At 34.4% G+C, this 22,304-nt stretch overlaps 1 protein-coding gene across 15 annotated transcripts in view; it reads right to left on the bottom strand.

Annotated features, from left to right (window-relative positions):
- The window catches only part of SLC10A7 (solute carrier family 10 member 7), a 262,461-nt gene that overhangs the window by 194,832 nt on the left and 45,325 nt on the right, over positions 1–22,304 (bottom strand). Inside the window, exons 5-6 of one of the 15 annotated variants that reach the window (XR_010156720.1) lie at positions 18,274–18,425; positions 16,374–18,023 (exon numbers count right to left, since the gene is read on the bottom strand). The exons of 12 other annotated variants lie outside the window; for them this stretch is intronic. Coding sequence is in view for 1 of the 3 variants with exons in the window: in XM_016952339.4 (XP_016807828.1) it covers positions 18,405–18,425 (21 nt within the window). In the remaining 2 variants the exon portion in view is untranslated. Of the gene's footprint in view, positions 1–16,373; positions 18,426–22,304 lie in introns of those variants that run through there. 2 more of the 15 variants (XR_010156722.1, XM_016952339.4) reach the window with 2 other exon arrangements.

The following is a 22,304-nucleotide window of genomic DNA, read 5'->3' on the forward strand; positions in this document are numbered from 1 at the left end:
TGGCATAATTCCAAAGGCACAAGAAATTAGAAAAATAAGGGCAAATTAAATACAGAACAAGCACAGGAAAGAAATAATAAAGATATGAGCAGAAACTAATGAAATAAAAAACAGAAAAACAGTAAAGAAAAATCACTGAAATCAAAAGCTGGGCCTTTGAAAAAGACAAATAAAATTGATATACCTCTAAAACAGGGATTGGTGAACTTTTAAAGAGTCACAGCTTTGTTTTAACCCAACTGGTCTAACACCAACTGGGTGTACTGGAATACAATTCTGGTGTTAACCACCTAGAATTAGTGTCAAACTCCACAAGTTAAAAACTCAGTCCCCCACAGAATTGCCCTTGCTTTAGACAGCAGTTGCACTTCAAGGGTCCACAGGCTACCCACACTTTTGACCAACTGGCTATAAATTCAGGGGTTCCAATGTCCCCCTTAGGTTCACTAATTCACTAGAATAACTCACAGAACTTACTCAAAGTGCCATACTTAACAATTACAGTTTAATTATAAGGGATACACATTAGGCAAGGTCTGGGAAGGAGTGCAGAGCTTCCATGCCCTCTCAGAGAACATCAAGATGCTTACAAACCAAGAGGCAACACCGAGTTTTAATTGGTGTTTCATTATGTAGGCATAATTGATTAAATCACGGATCACATGATTGAATTCAATCTCCAGCCCCCTCCTCTTCCTAGAGGTCAGGCAGCTGAAAGTTCCAACCTTCTAATCACATGCTTGGTCTTTCTGGTGGCCAGTTCCCATCCCAAAGCTATCCAGGAGTCACCAAGAGTAACCTCATTAGCCTAACAAAGATACTCCCATCACTCAGAAAATTCCAAAGGTTATTGAAGCTCTGTGCCAAGAACTTGGGTCAAAGACTAGATATATTTTTAAATTATACAACAGGCACATTATTTAAGTATTTTAGGCTCTGTGGACCATATGGTCATAAATTCTCAACTCTGCTATTGTGGTGCAAAAGCAGCCATAGGCAATATATAAACTAATGAGTGTGGCTGTGTTCCAATAAAACTTTATCTATGGATACTAAAATTTGATTTTTGTTTAATTTTCACATCTTGAAATTTTATTCTTCTTTTGATTTTTATCCAAACATTAAAAAAATGTAAAAACTATTCTTTCCTTTTATTTTAATTTTTGTGGGTACATAATAGGTGTATATATTTATGGAGTATATGAGATGTTTTGATACAAGCATACAATGTGTAATAATCACATCATATAAAATGGGTATCCATCTCCTCAAGCATCCATCCCTTGTGTTACAAACAACCCAATTATACTCCTTAGTTATTTTTAAATGTACAATTAAATTATTATTGACTATAGTCACCCTGTTGTGCTACCAAATACTAGGTCTTATTCATTCTTTGTTTCTGGACCCATTAACCATCCCCTCATCGCCCCAAAAAACATTCTTAACTCATATACCACACAAAAAACTGTCAGCAAGCCTGATTTGCCCGGCAAACCACAGTTTGTTCATCCCTGCTCTTGGGTAAAAAAAGAAAATACAGACATTTCTAATATCGGGAATGAAAGCAGGGACATCCTAAACTCCTTCAGATATTTAAAAGATGAGAATATTGTAGACAGCATTATGTCCCCAAATATGAAAACTTAGATGAAATGAACAAATTCCTTGAAAGACACAAACTACAAAAACTCTCTTAAGAACAGATGACCTAAATTTTCTATTACATATCAAAGACATTAAATGTGTAGTTAAAAACTTTCCCAAAATGCAATCTCTAGGACCAAATGGCTGCACTGGTGAATTCTACCAAATATTTAAAGAAGAAATATTAATTCTATAAAAACTCACCAAGAGAAATACAACAGGAAAGAAATTTTGCCAAATCATTTTATGAGACCAGCACTAACCTGATACCAAAATCAGATTAAAACATCATAAGGAAACCACAGAAGAATAATCTTCATGCACATAGACATAAAACTCCTTATAAAATTTGAACTAATTTAACCTAGCAATATATAAAAAGGATGATACAGTATGACAAAGTGGAGTTTATTCCAGGAATGCAAAGTTGGCATAAGATTTAAGAATCAATCAAAGCAATTCACCTTATCAATAGATGAAAAAAGAAAAAAACATATAATCATTTCAATAGGTACAGAAAAATCATTTGACAAAATTCAATATATAGATGATAAAAATTTAGAAGATTAGAACTGATAAAAATTTCCTCTGCCTCATATAAAAAACCAAACAGCTGACATCATACCTAACTGTAAAAGACTGAGTGTTCCTAAAATCAGGAACAAAGTTAGGATGTCTATTCTTATTACTACTTCTATCCAATCTTGGCCTTGTCAAAGTAAAATAAAATGGAGACTAGGCTGAAAATTCCCCAAGCAGACCAAGTCAGTTAGTCAAATAAGGATTTGATTGGTAAATGTAAGCAAAACTTAAGTTGGATTATTCCTTATAAATGTCTCTGATAATCAGAAACTAAAGTAACTCACCTTACAAAAATGGTGAAAGTAATTGTTATTGGCCTATCCTCTGCTATCTGGAAATCCCCACTGCTGTATCCAATCATTGTAAAGGTTAAACAACTTCCTCATTTTTACTATAAAACCCAATCTGCAAGAGTAGGCCTCTGAGCTTCTAACCACTTTTGATTTTGAGGGCTTGTGTGTAATAATCTGTATTTACTATTTTACTCAACAGTAAACTTTAAAACTCTCTTTACTTATCTGATCTGATTTTTGTTTTGAACAGCCTGAAAGTGTTAGCCATGTAATACTGCAAGAAAAAGAAAGAAAATGCAAATAGATTGGAAAGGAATAAACCTGCCTTTATTCACAAATTACATCATCCTAGAAAACCTCCCTTCTGAAAAAAACTACAAAATAGGAAAGTTTATCAAAATTCAAGAATGCAAGGTCTATATTGAAAAATCAATGTATTTCTATATACAAGGAAGGAATGATTTTAAATTGAAATTAATAAAAATATTTCTCACAGTTTAAAGAACATGAAATATAAAATAAAGCTAACAAAATACGTGTAGACTGTGTATGCTAAAGGTTATAAAACACTGATAAGATAAATTCTAAAAGACTTAAATAGATAGATATGGATTAGAATCCTTGATATTAAGGTGTCAAATTTCTCCACATTGATTTATAGACTCAATGTAATCTCAGTCAAAATCCCTACAGGATTTTTAGTAGAAATTGACAAATGACTACAATTTATTTTAAAAATAAACTTTATTTATTTATTCAGGGAATTATTCTTAGAAAAGTTGGAAGACTCACATTTTATATTTCACGATAAAGTTATGCTAATCAAGATAATGTGGTACTGGCTTAAGGACAGATATACGGATCAACACAAGAGAAGAGAAAGTTCAGAAACAGATCTACATAGAGATGGTAAATTGATTTTTGGCAAAGGTGCTAGAGTAATTCAATGTGGAAAGAATAATCTTTTCAATAGGTGGTAACTGGACATTCACACACACACAAAAAAACCCCAAAAACTCTGATGCTCATTCACACTACACACACAAAGCAACTTGGAATGGATCATAGACCTAAACATAAGAACTAAATCTATAAAACTTTCAGAACACTTAAAGAACATCTTTGTGACTCTGGATTAGGACAACATATCTACGTTAGGCCACAAAAATCACAAACTTTTGATATAATAAATTGTAAATCATAAAATTAAAAATGGATAAATTGGACTTCATTGTCCTTCAAAGTCACTGTAAAGAAAATGAAAAAGCAAACAGACTGGGAGAATAATTTCTAAAACACATAGCTGATAAAGGACTTGTATGCAGAATATATTTTTAAAACAAAATAAAACAAAACTCTTACAACTAAATAAGAAGACAACCCCAAGTTTTTAAAAATGGGCAGAAGATTTGAACAGACACTTCACTGAAGAAGAGATGTGGATGACAAATTAACACATGAAAAGATCCTAAACATCTTTAGTTAGTAGAGAACTATTAATTAATTAAAATCACAATGAGATAACACTATTTACCAGCAAGAAGGGCTAAAACTTAAAAAGAAACTGGCAGCTCAGTGTTGGTGAGGATGTGGACCAATGAGGACTCTCATATATTGCTGGTATAGATTGCAAATGATGAAGCCACTGTCGAAAACAAAGTTTCTGTTAAAGTTACACATATATTTACCATATGACCAAACCATCCCACCACTAGGTATTTACCCAAAAGACAGATATTCCTACATTCACACAGACTTGTATTCAAATGTTCGGATTTATTTGTAATAGCTCAAAACTGGAAACTACCCAAATGTCCTTCAAATGGTGAATGAATAAAGAAATTATGGTACATTCATACAATGGAATATGGCTCAGCAATAAAAAGGAATGGACTATGGATAAATGGAACAACATGGATGAATCTCAAAAGCACTCTGCTAAGTAAAGGCAGCCAAACACAAGAGGCTACATGTACTGTATGATTCCACTGATAGGCTATTCTGGAAAAGGTAAAACAGAAATCAGATCACAGGCTGTCAAAGACTGCAGGTAGAGGAAGGGGAAAGAGCCATAAAAGAATTTTTTGTCCTGATGGCAATGTTTTAAATCTTGATTGTAGTAGTGTTTATACAATTTTATACATATTCTAAAACATATAATTTTAAAAGATGAATTTTACTGTCTATAAATTATATACACAAAAATCTCAGTTTTTAAATCATAAAAATTTTAAAAGTCAACAAAAAGTAGAAAAACATAACTACATGACATTATGCTTTAGCTTGTTTATATTTAAATGGTTTTGAGGTTTACACAGAAAATTTCAATTAAAAAAATAAGATTTTGCTTAACAGAATTAGAAATGAACCAAAACCACCAAATTTCTGTTACTACTTCCTAACTAAGAAAGATTAAGCTTCAGGGCTCTGCTTGTGATTTGTAAAAATGTCTTTTCATGTCATTATTTTCAACAGTAACATGATCTGGAGACTTAGACCTTACCTAACATTCAAAAAAGATACCCTTGTTTCACATTTATTTAAAGATGGTAAGGATTTCATATTAAATAAACTGTTTTAATTTAAAATCATCACAGAGGCATTTATAAAATACTAGAACTAGCACTTACAATGGAGTCTGAAGATCTGATTTCAAAACAACTTGTCACATACTTAGCTATGAAAACTCATTACATCTCAGTTTATTCATTTCATTAAGTGGGAAACACAACGCCAACTTCATAAAATTTTGTGAGGATTAAATGAGATGGCAAATATGAAACCAGTGAGTATGCTACAAAATATTATATAAAGTAAGGCCCAGTAAGCCTTCATTATCTAAGTATTCATTCTCCAAGTTCCCTAAGAACTTAGGTTGTACAAGGAAACAAGAGACATCACAGTGGGGAATGGTTCACTAATGAACTGACCATTTCTAAAAGGATCCCCAGGAAAGCCTCTTCCCTTTCTGTACACACACCCCAATGTCTATCTCTGCACTCCAGCTTTGGTTGGCTTACTCTCACTAATTGTACAGTATTTTAAACACCTTGTAAATGTATCACAAATAATACATAACTAGGTTGCTAAATACAACTGCCCATCCTGCAGAATTTAAGTAAGTCAGTGAAAATCAGAACAAACTCAATGAGAAGAAAAAAAAAAAAAAAGATAGGCTAGGTGCTTAAAAGGAGAGTGACCAGGCTATTTTTTAAATGAGAGCACCTGTGAAAACTGACGAAGACAATTATTTTTGCAAAAATAAACAGGAGAGAAAAATAGGATATCAAATCATCATACAATTTTCTCAGGAAAATTACATCAGCCCCCACTCCCTAAAAGCAACACTTGATTCTTTCTCCATTCATGCCAAGAATTAGTGAATAGTTCTCATGTAAATTTTGTGAAGTGAATGATAAAATAAGCTTATTTTCATAATTTAGTTTTATTTTTTTCAAAATAAAGACTAAATAAATATATTTTTCAATAATTGCTATAAAATGTTAATTTTTTAAAGTTAATTGAGTTTAAATGAGCTTTCTCCTGTATCACTTACCACTGAATAATGTGGATCTTCTCTTTTTTTTCATTCTAGTTACTCAAATATTTATATGGGGAAGAATATAGCAATTCTTTTTTGTTAGTAAAATCATAGCTGATGTTTAAAACAAGCTTCAAAGTGCTACATTCAGCAGAATGTGGTTTAAATTTTCTACAAACAATAAATATGGAAATAAATATTAGAAAATCTCTTCCCAATTTCTTAATTTTACATGTAAGGATTAGATAGCAGCCCAGTGTGGGAAGTGACTTGCTCAAGATCACACAATGTCTAACAGTGGCTGAGTCAGGATTACAAGGAAGAGCTCCCAAACACTCTTCCTTTTCCACACCATTAATCTTTATTTGACTCTAATATGCTATGTAGCTAAGATATATATGAATATCAAAAATACACAGCATGGAAATTGTATAGACACACTAAAAAGTAAAACACTAGTCAGCAAGCAGTGAAGCACTAAATCGACTTCAAATTCTTATTAAGGTTATCCTTCTGTTAGTGATTGAAGGTATATTAGCTTAGTGAGCCATGCAATAGCTGTACCACCACAACTAACGGACTGCCAAGAGATGATTTAATAAAGAGGCCCAGCTGAACAACGGTGTGTAAGTAACTCTGACAACCTGAGGCTTTTTCCTGGTCAAACGTTTTATATCTGTAAGTGACTTTCTCTAAAAAAAAATCACCTGTGAAGATACTCTCAGAAAGTTTCACTGTAATAACAGTAGCCCAAACATTCTTATATAAGTTCAGATTCTTCAAGATCTTAAGCTGTGATTAAAAAGAAAAAAAGCTTAAAGGTCTTGTCCCCAGATCCTTCTACAGGCACCATTTATAACATGGTTAGAGATCCAGTTAAATAACACATTCAGCAACTACACCATGTACGTCTTTTGGTTGAAGTAAAATAAAGAAATACAGCAACTTTTAAAATGCTGACCTCTAGATTTTACTCTAAAATGCAAGCGATGAAAATTGGGAAAACGGCATGAAATAAAAATATTTATTAAATACATGTGTCTATAAAATATTATGTGGACTCCTCATCTTTATAATATAGACTAACTTGCATTGGGAGGAGAAAAACAAAAGTTGTAAGGGGAGAAAAACACTAAATGAGCAACGAATATTGCATATGATTAATGAGAGTTCAGGGAAAAGTTAACTTCACACGCTTTATAATATTGCTGAAAGTGTGGTAAATATCAGTATCTTACAAATGTCCATACATGCCCCTTGACCCAGCAATGTCTCTTGTAAAAATTTATCTCAGAAAATAATTCAGTCACATCTGTAATCCCAGCACTTTGGGAGGCCGAGGCAGGAGGATTGTTTGAGGCCAGAAGTTCAAGGCCAGCCTGGGCAACATAGTAATATCCTGTCTCTAGAAAAAATTAAAAACTTAGCCAGGTGTTGTGGCACATGCCTGTATGCCCAGCTACTTGGGAGGCTGAGGCAGGAGGATTGCTTGGGCTCATGAGTTTGAGGCTGCAGTAAGCTAGGATTGTGTAACTGTACTCCACCCTGGGTGACAGAGCAAGACCCTGTCTTAAAAAAAAAAAAAAAAAACAGAATTCAGGTCCATAAAAAGATTTAGCTAAAAAGATTTTCATCATATCATTATTTCCTTTTTTTTTTCTTTTTTTTTTTTTTGAGACAAAGTCTCCCCCTTTTGCCCAAGCTAGAGTGCAGTGGCACATTCACAGTTCACTGCAGTCTCAATCTCCTGGGCTCAAACCATCTCCCACCTCAGCCTCCCAAGTTGCTGGGACTACAGGTATGCGCCATCATACCTAGCTAATTTTTTTTCATACTTTTGAGAGATGGGGTCCCACTATGTTGCCCAGGCTGGTCTTGAATTCCTGGGCTCAAGCAGTCCTTCCGCCTTGGCCTCCCAGAATGCTGGGATTATAGGCATGAGTCACCATGCCTGGCCCCATTATTTTCTAATAGCAAAAAAAAAGCTGGAACTATCAGGGCTGATATTAATAATTACACATCCATACATGAGAATAATAAACAGTCTATAAGAAGAATGTTGTAGAACACTATCGAGAGATGTTCACACTATATTAAGTGGACAAATAGAGTTACAAAACAGTATGCATTGTATGACTCATTTCATTAAACATATGTGCAGATTAAAAGGTTTGAAAAGATACACATAAAAACATTAATGTAGTTAACTCAACAGTGAGATTATGGTATTTTTTATTTATATTTTCTATATTGCTCACTAGGAATACATAATGCTTCTGTAATAAAAAGTAAGTTATTAAAATATTATAAACCATACAAGAACATAAAATTTTATTATATAGTGATTGCAGAACATTGTATGTGACTAAGAGAAGTCACAATGCAATGTACTTTAGGACAGTAAATGAACAGTAAGCCTTTCCCTTGAAATGCCATTGGCCAAAAATTATGTTCATGTGATAATGTGAGCCTAATCCAAAAGAAAAAAAAAAGTCATGCCATTAAGTATAACAGTAATTTTATGATATTAGAAAAAGAATCTATGACAGTCATTATCGAAGTAGTCATTTCTGGAGGAAAAAAATTGCAAATAAAAAAAGACATTTATGTAGAATGATTTTAGGTTGCAAGCAAAATAGATGACGGTTTAAATATTTAAAGCCACAGACGGTATCTTAGACAAAAACAGAATTTTTGTTTCCTTTAAAACAGAGTTTATTATTTACCCACTTTTTAAAAAGTATTCCCTTAACTCACAATAGAAAAGATAAAGTTGAAGAAATTTGTTCCAGATGCAAAGCTCAGATTCATGATTCTTTTTAAAAGATACTCAATTTCTTATGAAACAGAGCATCCCACTAGAATTTTCAGAGGAAATATTTCCACTAAGAACATTTTTTAAAACTACAATTTGTTTATTAAAAAGTTATTTATAGAGTCCAACAAAGTATCAGACAGCCACTGTGCGTAATTAACACATATATTCTCTCTTCCTTTCTCCAGAAATGTGCACATCATACTCATGGTGTGACTAATTCAAAACAAGTTTATGAAATTGATATTTTCCTCTTCTAAACACATACAAAAACAAGAAAATTACTTAACAGTAAGAATATACTTTTGCTTTTAAAATTGTTTAGACCATCTTAAAACTGATCCCTGATTCCTTATCTTAGAAAACTTATTCCTAGGAAAATTTATAAATAAAATGAGGTTTACAGGCACAATGTTATTCTGGCAGCCTTTTGAAAAACTGCTTTTTGATTCAACAACAGATAATTTGCACACTTTATTCTCTCTATCTCTGGGAGATATAACTGCTGAATACTTTTTATAACCTTAAATATAAAGTTTTAATATTCTTTATTTTATTAGAAAAAAGATATCTGTGTTTCTTGCAAAGTTACTGTTTATTTCCATTAAAACAGTGAAGCCTTCATGGAAAAGCACTACTTATATATGATTTGTCCATGCACAAAGTTCCTATTACATCAAATTATTCATAAAATACCCCCTTGGCAAGGAGATTATAAGGAAGCTTGAAGCATCAGGTAACAATTGGACTGAAAGATCTCTGTGGCTGCTTCCAACCCAGTCATTCTCTGCAGTTCTTAAAGATCGCAGTTTAACTGAAGTCTTCATCAGATACCAAGTGAGTTAACATGTACCGAAAGATTCTTCAAGAATACAAATGAGAAGGTTCCTCAAACCAGCCCTCCTGTCTAACCACAATTATTTAACAGCTTAAATCCAAATTGTGAACATAGTTTGAGATTTTTCTAAGATGTTCTTTAACCTGCTTTCTCCTCTTTTCTTCTGTATTTTCTACATAGTTCTAATCTTAAAGTTGAAAGAAGTTTATGTGTTTTAGAAAAAAAAGTGGATGCTTTTAAAAAATGTATTCCCTTAACTACTCCTTACATCTACTTTCTAATCCCCAACTCACTTAATTAAATTCAGTGTGAATTTAAATTGCAATTAACATCTTTTGAGGGATTACATGTTCTAATCACAATTATGCAGTGAATATTTGAAACACATACATTTTGTTATATTATCTGAAATGCAAATTGGAGTCCAGAAGAAGATGTTTAATAAAAATGTATAGTACTGAAGACTTTATTATAGATCCGAAGGGACTAGAAATGAGATTTAAAAGAGTAAAAGCACTGATACAAGTATAAAAACAAATTGCTTCACCTCCAAAACCCCTGGAAATGGCCCCACTTGGCTCCCATTTAACCTAGCTTCTTTGCAGTTTAAAAACTGCCTTCCAAGATGTTTTCTTAACCAAACTGAATTTCATTTTTTCCCCCAAGATCAGGAGCTCACAGAGTCCTAAATGAGAGATGATACATAAAATTCTGTAAGGACAGGGGACAAAATCTGTTTTTCTGACCCAGGAAGTTATAATGGAATTATTACATTCTTTTTCTTAGCTTTCTCTTCAAAATTGCATTCCATAAGCAGAAAAAAAAGCTGACATTTATTAAGCACCTTCTATATGTCAGACAATGTGTTATTTTATTTAATCCTCAAAATAACCCTATGAGGTAAGGATTACTTTATTTTATAGATACAAAAGATAAGGCTCAGAGTAGTTAAGTGGTTGAGAGAAATAAATTAAATGCATCAGTGGTGAAACTGGGATTTGACTCCTAAATCCATGCTCCCATCTGGTAAAAGGATAGTATCATTTCTGCAAAGGTGAGACCTTAGGAGGAAAGCCTAGGATGAAGCACCTATTTTCAATGTTAAGATTAACTACAATCCTGTCTACCAGGCTGTTGGGATTGTCATGGCCCCAAAAAACAACTTCATCTCTGGTAGTAAGCTTGGATAGAATGCTTCAAGAAGTTTCATTCCTGGGGCTCTCAGGACTTTTCTGCAGAGGCTAAGAGCTTGCTAAAAGCCGGAATTACTTGGCATCTTCTTAATCAATGCCAGGATTTACCATAAAGTAAAGATCTGGTGTATTAATCTATGCCGTTTCCTCTTGGTAACTTTTCCATTCCATCTTCAGGGTCTGTTTGTATACTTAGCAGATTGTTAGCTCCCAGGCTAGGTTTATGTTTAAGGAAACTAAGGCAAACTCAAGTTCTGCCTTTCACTCCCTTCCACTGTCAGTTTCCTGTTAATTAATCATTTTTCTACACAACTTTTGCTGCTATGCTTTACTAGTAAAACAGGGACTAGTTAAGCTAACTATTACTTTTTCCTTTGAGAAAGATAACACTAAATTGCTAAGCTCCCTACCCAGTCAACTCTGAAAAGCAGGTTTAAACACACACACACACATACACACACACACACACACACACAGGCACACACAAATACTTTTTTACTCCTTAGCATTTTTTTTGCCCTTTTCTTTTTTCTTTCTCTCTTTTTTTTTTTTTTTTTTTTGAGACAGAGCGCTCTGTTTCCCAGGCTGAAGTGCAATGGCACAGTCTCAGCATACTGCAATCTCTGCCTCCCAGGTTCAAGTGATTCTTGTGCCTCAGCCTGCCAAATAGCTGGGAGTACAGGCATGTACCAACATGCCCAACTAATTTTTGTATTTTTAGTAGAGATGGAGTGTTGCCATGTTGGCCAGACTGGTCTCAAACTCGTGACCTCAGGTGATTCACCCGCCTTGGCCTCCCAAAGTGCTGGGATTACAGGCATGAGCCACCGCACCTGGCCTTGCCCTCTTTTATCTATGATCCAGCCTCCTGGATCTATGTGATGTGATGATGCCTAATGTGACACAGCACCCTGTACAAGGATAGATATGACAACCCAAAGATTAGAGAGAGGTAGGTGGGAGAAGAGAGATATTACAGTGTATAATTTACCACGTGAAACAGCCATGAGATATGCAGGCAACAGAGGACCCCAGACTTAGTTTACCTAGGTCTGAATGCAGCTCCATAGCTAGAGAACCTCTAACGAGTTTAATTAAACTACTTCAAGCCTCTATTCCTTCATCTCAATAATGGGCATAATATCTACTTACAAGAATTTTGTGAGAATTAAATAAGACAATTCATGACAATCAGTAGCACCATAAGCTTAATAAATATTAGCTATTATTAACTATATCATCATCAATATTATCACATTACCAAGTGGTAAGGGCCATTAATCAATGACTTGCCAAATCAGAAATCCAGAAACAGAGATATAAAACTTCTGATAAATTTGAAAACATAGAGACAAATAAACATTTTAATGTGGGAAAAAGGAGGGATGGACATGAGGGCGTGGAGCAATGCATTTATTTATTTATTTATTTATTCTAACTTATATTTTAATTTTTTTTTTTTGAGATGGAGTCTCGCTCTGTTGCCCAGGCTGGAGTGCAATGGCACAATCTCGGCTCACTGCAACCTCTGCCTCCAGGGTTTAAGCAAGTCTCCTGCCTCAGCCCCCTGAGTAGCTAGGACTACAGATGTGCACCACCACACCCGGCTAATTTTTAGTAGCGACAGGGTTTTACCATGTTGGCCAGGCTGGTCTTGAACTCCTGACCTCAGGTGATCTACTCGCCTCAGCCTCTCAAAATGCAGGGATTACAGGCGTGAGCCACCGCGCCTGGCCAGCAAGGCTTTTAAAATACAGTGTTTAATTCTTATGACATAATTTACTGTGATTTTAAAATAATAACCTGTTATGTGGGTGGTACTTCTTTGTTAATATTTAGAGATTTGTGAGGCTTCAGAAAATATTCAATAACAAATACATTTTTTTAAACCATTGTTGGGGGTAGGGGGGTACCTTAAAGTCCTCAGGGAAAACCAAACTTGTATGGAGAAGGTCTTCACAGTTCTAATTAGGATTGCAGTTTGGATTAAAAAGAATCATTCAGGGTTCTCCTGAAATTTCCTGAAAAGCAAAGCTGAATGGGGAGCACAACCAGAAGGGGAGCACAACCAGAAGGGGAGCACAACCAGAAGGAGAGCACAGTCACTGGAGAGGCTAATGGCTTCTAGGAGGGTACGAACAAACCCCTCTGTCAAGATCCTGGCATTTTTCCTATGATGCACATCTTCTAACCCAGTCATCATTTCTCCAACTGTGGCCTTTCTTGTGCTCCTAAAATAGTAACATAGGGATGATGTAATGAGGCACAAATGGTTGGTGAAGGTAGGAAAGTGGTCAGGAGAGGTAGAAGCTATTGCTGGTGTCAGAGAGATTGGAAATTTAACTCAGTCAGCAGTTGCATGAAGATGCCAAAGGGCACATGGGAAATGCTTCCTTGAAAGCAGCACCAGGGAAAAGTAAGAGAAAACAAAGGACACTAGGATCCGTGGAGTTAGAATCCTTCTACTTGAATCTGCATACTATCATCAAAATCAACCCAATTATTCAGTAAACAGACATGTGATGAATTCCTACTGTGTATAAAAAAACAGTGAAATAATTTTCTTATTGTAAGATATGATCACCATCCTCAAGAACATTTCAACCTATAAAGGAGTATTAGCATGTATAAAACCCAAAGATTATTTATTTATGTATTTATTGGGTCTTCCTCTGTCACCCAGGCTTGAGCGCAGTGGCATGATCATGGCTTACTGTAGCCTCAACCTCCCAGGCTCAAGCAATCCTCCCACCGCAGCTTCCCGAGTAGTTTGGACCACAGGTGCATGCCACCATACCCGGCTATGTTTTAAATTTTTTTGTAGAGATGAGGTCTCACTATGTTGCCCAGGCTGGTCTTAGGTAACTCCTGGCCCAAGTGACCCTCCCGCCTCGGCCACCTCCCAAATGCTGGGATTACAGACATGAGTCACCACATCCAGCCCAAAACAACTTTAAAAGAAAACAAAGGCATTCCTTTAAAATCAAACTTCCTTTAAAATAGAATTTATTATTTACTCCATGACGGGCTACGTTTGGGGCAGATATATAACTATGCAATGTGGAATGGCTACATTTGAGGTAGATGTATAAATACGTTCTGACAACAGGCAGCATACAGAGCTTGCACTATTATTTGGCGGGAGAAGAAGGATGCAAAAAAGTTATAATTCTTTGACTATTTCTCTCCTATCTCATGGGCTTATTGCTTCCTTTAATGTCTCTTCTTCAAAGTCTTAACAACTATTGTTCAAATTTAAGGCATTATTTTAAGTGCCACTTTTAAAGAATGTTCTCAGTGAAAATTCCTCTTGAAATATCCCTAGGTATACTACTGATTCTGAGATGCAGATGCATATATTATATATACATATAAATGTACATATGTATATATACATATATATGTACATATATAAATATATACACATGCCATACACATACCCCATGTATACATAACTAAATGGGTAATATAAAGACATGCTATAAAATAATTTTGCTATAACTACAAAGAAGGACTGCTCAGATAGAGTTGGTTCCTTCCCTCTTCATTCTTAATATTTAAAGTCAAATGCACAATTACCTTTTCGGAAAGGAGTCTTTTTTCTGATATAACACAAGGTACTTACCTCAAACTTGAACACAGTTTTTCCTAGAGTATTAAAGTGATGTTTACATATTTATATTTTTCATTAAAGAAATCATGTGAATTCTTTTTCACCAGATATATGATAACAATACTACTAGACTATGGAGCCTATAACTAGCCCCAAACTTTCTGCATTTGCTGACTCTGAAATTCCTCTTTGCAAATCTGCAAAGCATGACTAATGCAGGCTAGCATGTTGGTATGGGAAATTCACTAGCACTAATAACAACCACCACTTCTCAATCCCTCTATGTGTGCCAGGCACTGTGCATGTATCATCTTTACATATATCACTTCATGCAATAGGTACAATGCTAAGTAAAAAACATGAGATGTATTTAAAATACAGCCCAACTATATATTGTCATTTTAAATTAGCTTAAATAAACAAATGATTACACATTGAGTATCCCTTAACCAAAATGCTTAGGACCAGAACTGTTTCAGATTTTTAGATTTTTCAGATGTTTGAATATCTGCATTATATATACTTACTGGTTGAGCATCTCTAATCCGAAAATCCAAAATCCAAAATGCACCAGTGAGCATTTTCTATGAGTGTCATGTTGCCATTCAAAATGTTTCAGATTTTCAGAACAGGGATACTGAACTTGTACAAATAGTTACATACATAGGGATAGTCGAAAACTTTCCTAAATTTAGGCATATACTAAAGTAACTATAGAAGCTATCTAGAACACTGGACCAACTGGGTTTTCTTTTCCATTCAGTTTTCTTTCAGCATTTGAAGTATGGCTTATTATAAAACTAACTTTAGAAACACACCCTAGCATTTTGTTTGAGGTACCTTTAGATCTTTAAGTTAGACAATGTCTATCTGAATATTTTTCTGTGTCAAATTCCAGTTGTAGCTAAAGTCACTCCTATTTGGTGAGGCTTGCTGAAAAGAAGGTAGATAAAATCCTCAATCCATTGAAGTATACAGTTATACATATTAAAAGAATGATCTCATAACTGAAAATGATAGTTGTTACAACTGCAATTAAATATCGTCATTATGGCAAGCATTTAATGAGTAGTTACTCTATGTCACACCAAATTATTTATATGCTTTATCTTTCCATTTAAAATTCATATTATACCCATTTTACAGCTGAAGTAAATGAGAAGTAAAATAATTTATCTAAAATCAGATAGTACTTAATTAGTAGAGCCTGCATTTGAACAGGTCTAGAGACACCAAAGGCCACACTCTTTTCACTATGTTAAGGTGTCAACATTAAAAACCTTGACTAAACATAAAATGCTTGAACCATCACTTATATCAAATTCACGAACTCAATAAAATATTCTTCTGACCCACCCAACCATTTCCTGTTCTCCATACCCCCCTACTCCCAAAAGATAGCTCATGCAGTTTTCCAAATATACACTAAAAATAAAGAGAAATAAAAGTGACATCTCAATACAAAATATAAATCCTTCAGCATCTTAAAAATAAACTTTTCTATAAAATATAGTGGAATAACTGAGGGACAAACATTAAAGAATAATGAACGTGCAAAAAAAATGCACTGCTGTCAGCATTATACCTGGGTACAAATGTGTTAGAGCATCTTAGTTTAAAACAAATCAAGTTAAGCGCCTGTTTAGAAAAACACTTCCATGTACGGCATACATACCAATGTTAGGAAGAAAAACAAACCCAGAAATTAATTAAGAAATGGGTGGTTTTACAGAGTGCTATAAGAAGAACTTTCTAATAAACTTTCTGTCTATACTTAGAGTGAAATCTTCCTACAGATTTCCTTCTCTCATTTACATATCTGTGCAGGCATATTCTGTTTTTTTTTTTTTTCCTTTCAAGCCCCTTTGCCCTTTCAATCATGAAGCATATTACTCCACTGTCAGTGCAAAGCAGTTCCTAACAACAGGGAACCCAGCTGGGATAGGAAGAGGGCAGCGGGCTCATGCATTAACATAATAATCCAACTGTGTTCCCATAGGCCCTTAGGGCAGACAGCATATTAGGTAGGCCTCCTGTGCAGACCCTGGTGGAAGCTGCCTTATCACCTGCCTATCAACCTGTGGCAGCTAGAGCTAGCTCAACAGCACCAGCTCCTGCCAAGCAGTGGTGCCCAATTACTTTACTACAAAAGACAGAAATCCATTTTTCTATGTCTGTTTAATGTACCCAATGCATTTCCTTATTTATGATTTGAATCTACGTTTCTGCATCGTTTCCAGGGGATTGACTTATTGCCTTTTAACTTTTTAAAGTCTAGTTGTCTAAAGGCCATTCTGCGGCAGTAGGTAGGAATGAGACTGAAATGTGAATTTCAAATATAAAAGCCCAAGTTGGTAAAAAGCAAACCACTTGGTCACCGGTTGTCTAAAGATTCCTCAATCAATATAGAGGACTAGAAGTGTAAGGAAGATCTGAATGGCAGTTATCACTATTTCCTCATGGGGATAAAAGTGAGGGTACTCCTATACTAATGTCTCTTTTAAATGTAGTTTTTAATTCTAATCCAAGCACATCCTAAGGTTCCCATAAAGCAGAAACCTTTGTGCATGCTGATTCCAATAAGAAAAGTTGTGGACAGATTACTACAACTGGCTGATGGTATAATCAGAGAAGACATGTCAAAATTATTTTGTTTAATCTCAAATGATTATTGAAAACAGTTTTTTTAAAAAAGGCTGACCCACTGACATGCTTTTTACTGTTTGCATGTATGACACATATGTTTTATTTTAATGCTGCTTAGTTCCTAGAATGTTTTATCTGTGTGTGATTTTCTTTCCAAGCTACAATATATATCAAGTAAGGAAAAGCTGAAGGGTATATTCCACTGAAAATTTCTATTTACCACGTTACATAAGATCATCTTTAAAACACCTTAACAGATGTTTGAAATCATAATTCATTTCAGTGAATTAAATATAGTCTCATTCCTTGAAATTTCCCCTTAAAAAGGTTGCAAAGAAGGGGTATAATTTGACATTTAATTTAACAGGAAAAAGTGCTTTTAGAAGTATTCTAAATAATGCTATTTAAAAGAGCATGAGACTACCAATTTGGCTAGGGAAACATTTTCTACTAATCAAGTATTTTTTAAAAAATGAGTTTCTAGAAATCTTACATTTTTTACTGGTATTTTAATTAAAAAAATGGATCCTGCAGTCAAACAAAAGTACATTTCCTAACATTTCTGTGAATTTTAAATGTTAGGGAACCAACACTATTATTTATAGCAACCAACCTGATATACTTTATATACATTCTAATAATTAACCAAAATTAAGTATCAAGGGCTATGGCACTGATTTTCACTGGCACAGTTATCTCTGTTACCTTAACAGTTTTTGCAACACATTAAAGAGGTGAGCTTGACCATTCTGCAACTTCTCAGTTCTTTGGATTACTCCCATACATGCCAGACAGGGTTTTATATAAAGTAAATATCCTCCTCATGTTGAAGAAAGTTGTTCTTTACTAAACAACCTGAGGAAAAGTCAAATAAAAGAGAAAAAAAAAAACTAGAAGAATTTTTCCTTCCATAAGTAAATCCTGAGCTATTTAATAGTCGCTAAACAATACACAACAATATATTGTTGATGAAAGTATAAATACAAAATACTAAACTCCATTTTAAATATTAATGCTTACATATGTGTTAAACAACAAAATTATACACATCCCTTCTTGATCTTTTGGGGATTCCAGGGACTCTTTATTCTTCAAGAATTCTTACATTTTGACAAAATGTAATGCATCTTCCAAGTCATTAAGTATAGAAACTTGACTTTTGATGAACAAACAATCAACAGCAGCCATGTGGTGACAGGATAAATAGTGGCCAGACTTTACCACTTTTTAAATGCCTTAAAGAGGTACATTTCCACTCTAGGGTAAACAAAAGAAAAGCATGTATATGAAATAGAAATCTAGTTATGCCATCACTAAGAACTTGATTTTATCTTAAATAGCAACTTATGCAGCTAGAATAATTTGGTCTCTAAAGGGTGGTAAAGAAGGCAATAAGGACAGAATTATAGTATGATTTCCAGCATTAGCAATTCGACTTTGGATAAGCTTAAAATTTATAAAACTTATAAAATTTACAAAAGTAAAGATAAATGAAGAAAATGTTATTTAAAAATTTAAGTGAGAGTAAATACAAATAGAAAATCATGTGAAAGAAACATATTTATGTTTACGTGTGATATACTAATTTTAAAATGTGCCTCCCAACCCCCAACAGCTGTTTCTATAGGCTGCACATTCCTATATTTGAAATAAGGCACATCTTCATTTTGATAGTACCAGAGCATTCCCTTCCCTCCAGAGAATTACCTAGAAAGGACCTTCCTTTTCCAATGAAAACCATTTGATTCCTAAGAACTTTATCTACCCAGTTCAATCTGGTGGTATAGCTATGGCTTCAGAGATGGTTTGCAGCTAGTATTTTTTGACATTTCTGCCAAGGATAAGATTAAGTATGAGATATCGAAATTACACGTTAAAATAGATGCCATTTTACTTTGTTTCTTCCTGAATAGCCCTTCAGCTGTAGAGGCACATACATTTTTCCCCAGGCAAAATCCCCAGGCTAAAATAACTGAGCCTCGTATCTTCAGGAAACCCAGCTTCCCAAACATTATTCTTAGGTATCTTATTATCTATCAGCTGTAGTTTCATTTTGTATTTAATCATGTAAATCTTACTTGAAAAAAAGAAAAATAATCCACTTAAAACGTTTCCTGTCAACCATTCATATTAATCAATGGCAATACTTAATTTTCTATTATAGCTTTTTAAAATGTTGATCTTTATTTTAGCAACAGAGTTAGAAGTCACAAGGATTCATGAACTGATCATTTTTGTTCCCCAAACATCCTTGCCTTCCACGATTGCCCTCTTGAGCAACATGCTATGCACTGGAGAAAGGACACTCCCATTTGCCAAGATCTAATACTATCACTTTGCAACCTCAGCCTCTTGGACAACTTAAGCGTCAAAGACCACCATTCTAAACAGTAACAGATGTTTCAAAGCTATTACTCCAAACCTCAGGTGAAGATAAATATAACTTTAAATGAAAACTACAGAAATTGATCAAACAAGTAAAAAAAAATAAATACCTCAAAAAACCTTTCAATCCATCATGAACTAAAAAGATGTTAAGACTGTATACACAACCTTGAAGCTTTTAAAATTAAGAGAAATTAAACCGCATATTAAATCTTCACATTCTAACAAAGCCAACTGAATTTATATTGCAAGCACATATTTTATCATAAAAAGTTTACAGATGACTACCTCAACACCCATGCAAGTACTAAATCATTATGCATTAAGCTGCTAAAGGTGTTTTTAGAAAGAGATCTGAATTGCCTGCCTTTACAGTTTACCTCTTATTTCACATCAGAACGCTTCCTGAAAAGCTACAGATAGGAGATAGGATGAAGAAACAGAATTAACACCTAAAAGATGAAGAAAATTAAATAAAACATGAGAAGGTAGAGGAGGAGGCAATGTAAAAAGAAATCTATGAATGAGGAAGGTAGAGTAAGTAAAGAGTAGCAACCAGAAAACTAACACTCTTCACCTCCTTAAATTTGATAATACCTATTTTTTAAAGCACAATTAAACACTTCTCTGTAGAGTGTTGTGGAAGATACGCTGCACAAAGAGATGACAGGTGCAGTAATGGCCCATGAGGTAAATAAGGCGGAGGCGAGAGGCAGGGCACCAATGGCCAATGCAAAATAAATACATTAAGAAGTAAGTGGTCAGCAGTATTGACAACTTCTGAAAGACAAAACGAGGCGTTACCTTTCAGTCTTCTCTTTAGCAAATGCCCGTTTAAATTGTGTGTGTGTGTTGGTGTGTGTGTGCATGTGCATGTGTCTTGGGGTGAATGGTAAAGGGGAGGCACATGTGGAGTTACCTGAAGAGGAGAAACGTAAACAGCACCCTGAGCCACAGTCTAGTGGGATGCTGGATCTCCTTTCTTTTGGACTTTAGTTCTAGAACTATGACTTGCATTGCCTCAGATCAAATCTTACTATTAAAAAACTTCAAGGAATTGATGGAATTATGGTTTTCTCTAATATTACTTGCTTAAAGTAATCCATTACTTAGGGCTCAGGAATATTTATGGTAAAGTGACCATCACTGACTCAACTTACATTCAAAACAGGAAGACAGTTAACTAGACTGGTTTAGTGATAGCAAATGGTGTTGTTCACAGTGGGGGAAGCCAGTAGCAGAAACACAGGTGTAAAGAGTGAAAAACACAGATCACCCTTTGTCACTGAAGTAACAACAAATTCTGCTCTGAAAAAAAAAATACAGTTGTTTCTCCAGTTCTTTGTACAATAAGCCAGTTTTATTCTTGCTTCAATACTTAAATCTAGAAACAAAGATATAAAACAATTAATCCTTATAAACTGCTCCTAGGAGCTTCATTTTCCTCAAGGAATTAAAAGAAGCCTTGACCACTACACAAAGAATATGAAATCTCTGCACTAAATTGCTAACACATATCTCCAATTAGATTTAAAGACATTTTTACAGCTTTTATGCCAAGTTTATATTACTAGATGCTAAAGAATGTGTTGTAGCGCTTAAAAGCTCTAAAGCTGACTAACCATGCTCTTGATAACAATGGTTTATGATTACATCTCAGGAAAAGCAAGAATAAGGCTTTTACACACTTTTGTTGTTACATGATAATGTTAAACAGAAACAAAAACAAGTAGCAAAGTCAACCAAAATCTTTTGTTTTCTTTTCTGATACTCTCATCTAGAGGCTAAAAACTCAAAAGTTATAATTAGATTTTTACTCATCCCTTGCATAAATTCAGCTGAAAGTTTTTAGGGGCTCTAGAATTAAGAATAACCTAAAATAGCAAATGCATTTGTATTTTCCAATTTTGTACATGTCTAAGTAATGCAAGATTATATCATAAAAGCAAACAGGTAAAGGATAACAAGAATTTTTAATTAGCATTTCATTAGTAATACCAATGTGAAAAGAAAGAGGTCAACTATTAATAAGATACAGATTTACCACCACTGGGATTTATTCTGAATTCATTTTAGGAACAGGAAGCTGTGATCTAAAAATCACCACTCTAAAACAGATAAAAGTTGAAATACTTGTGCTTAAAAAAGATTAGGAATTTAAGAATAGCTTTTTGTACATACAAACCATGTAGTTCCTAACTATTGATGTATAATTTTAACTTAGAACCATAATGCCCATTCATTTCATGATAAATGATAACACACTTGATAGCGTATCTATTTGGGAGAAGAATAATGGCTTAGAGATTTCAATCAAGCACGAGAGTACCTTTTCATTTCTCTTTTTTGGTGTGTGCACTTAATACTGCACAAAAGAAAACATATCAAAACAGAAATATACTCACTAAAATTTAAGGTTATTCCAACAAAAGGGTTAATTAGAGAAACAAATTTTCTCAGACTGTTAATAATGGGAATGACACATACTATGTGCCCATAAGTAATTCTCAGGTATCTTTGATCTTCAGCCCCACGCGGTTTCTGTTGCCTACCATAGCCTGGCCTCTGGGACTCTCTCAGAACCAGACATCTGGCTACTTTGTTGTTTTAGACTAATCTCCTCCCAGGAGAGCTCAAGAAATGACACCAGGCAAGGAGGGTCCTGGCAAGGGAAAAAACATTACAGTATTAGCAGATTTCTTTTTGAGTGGACGAGAGTATCAAAATTGTTTTCAAATTTCTACAGGGGTC

This window comes from Pan troglodytes, chromosome 3 (assembly GCF_028858775.2).
Source record: "Pan troglodytes isolate AG18354 chromosome 3, NHGRI_mPanTro3-v2.0_pri, whole genome shotgun sequence".
Lineage (NCBI taxonomy): Eukaryota > Metazoa > Chordata > Mammalia > Primates > Hominidae > Pan > Pan troglodytes.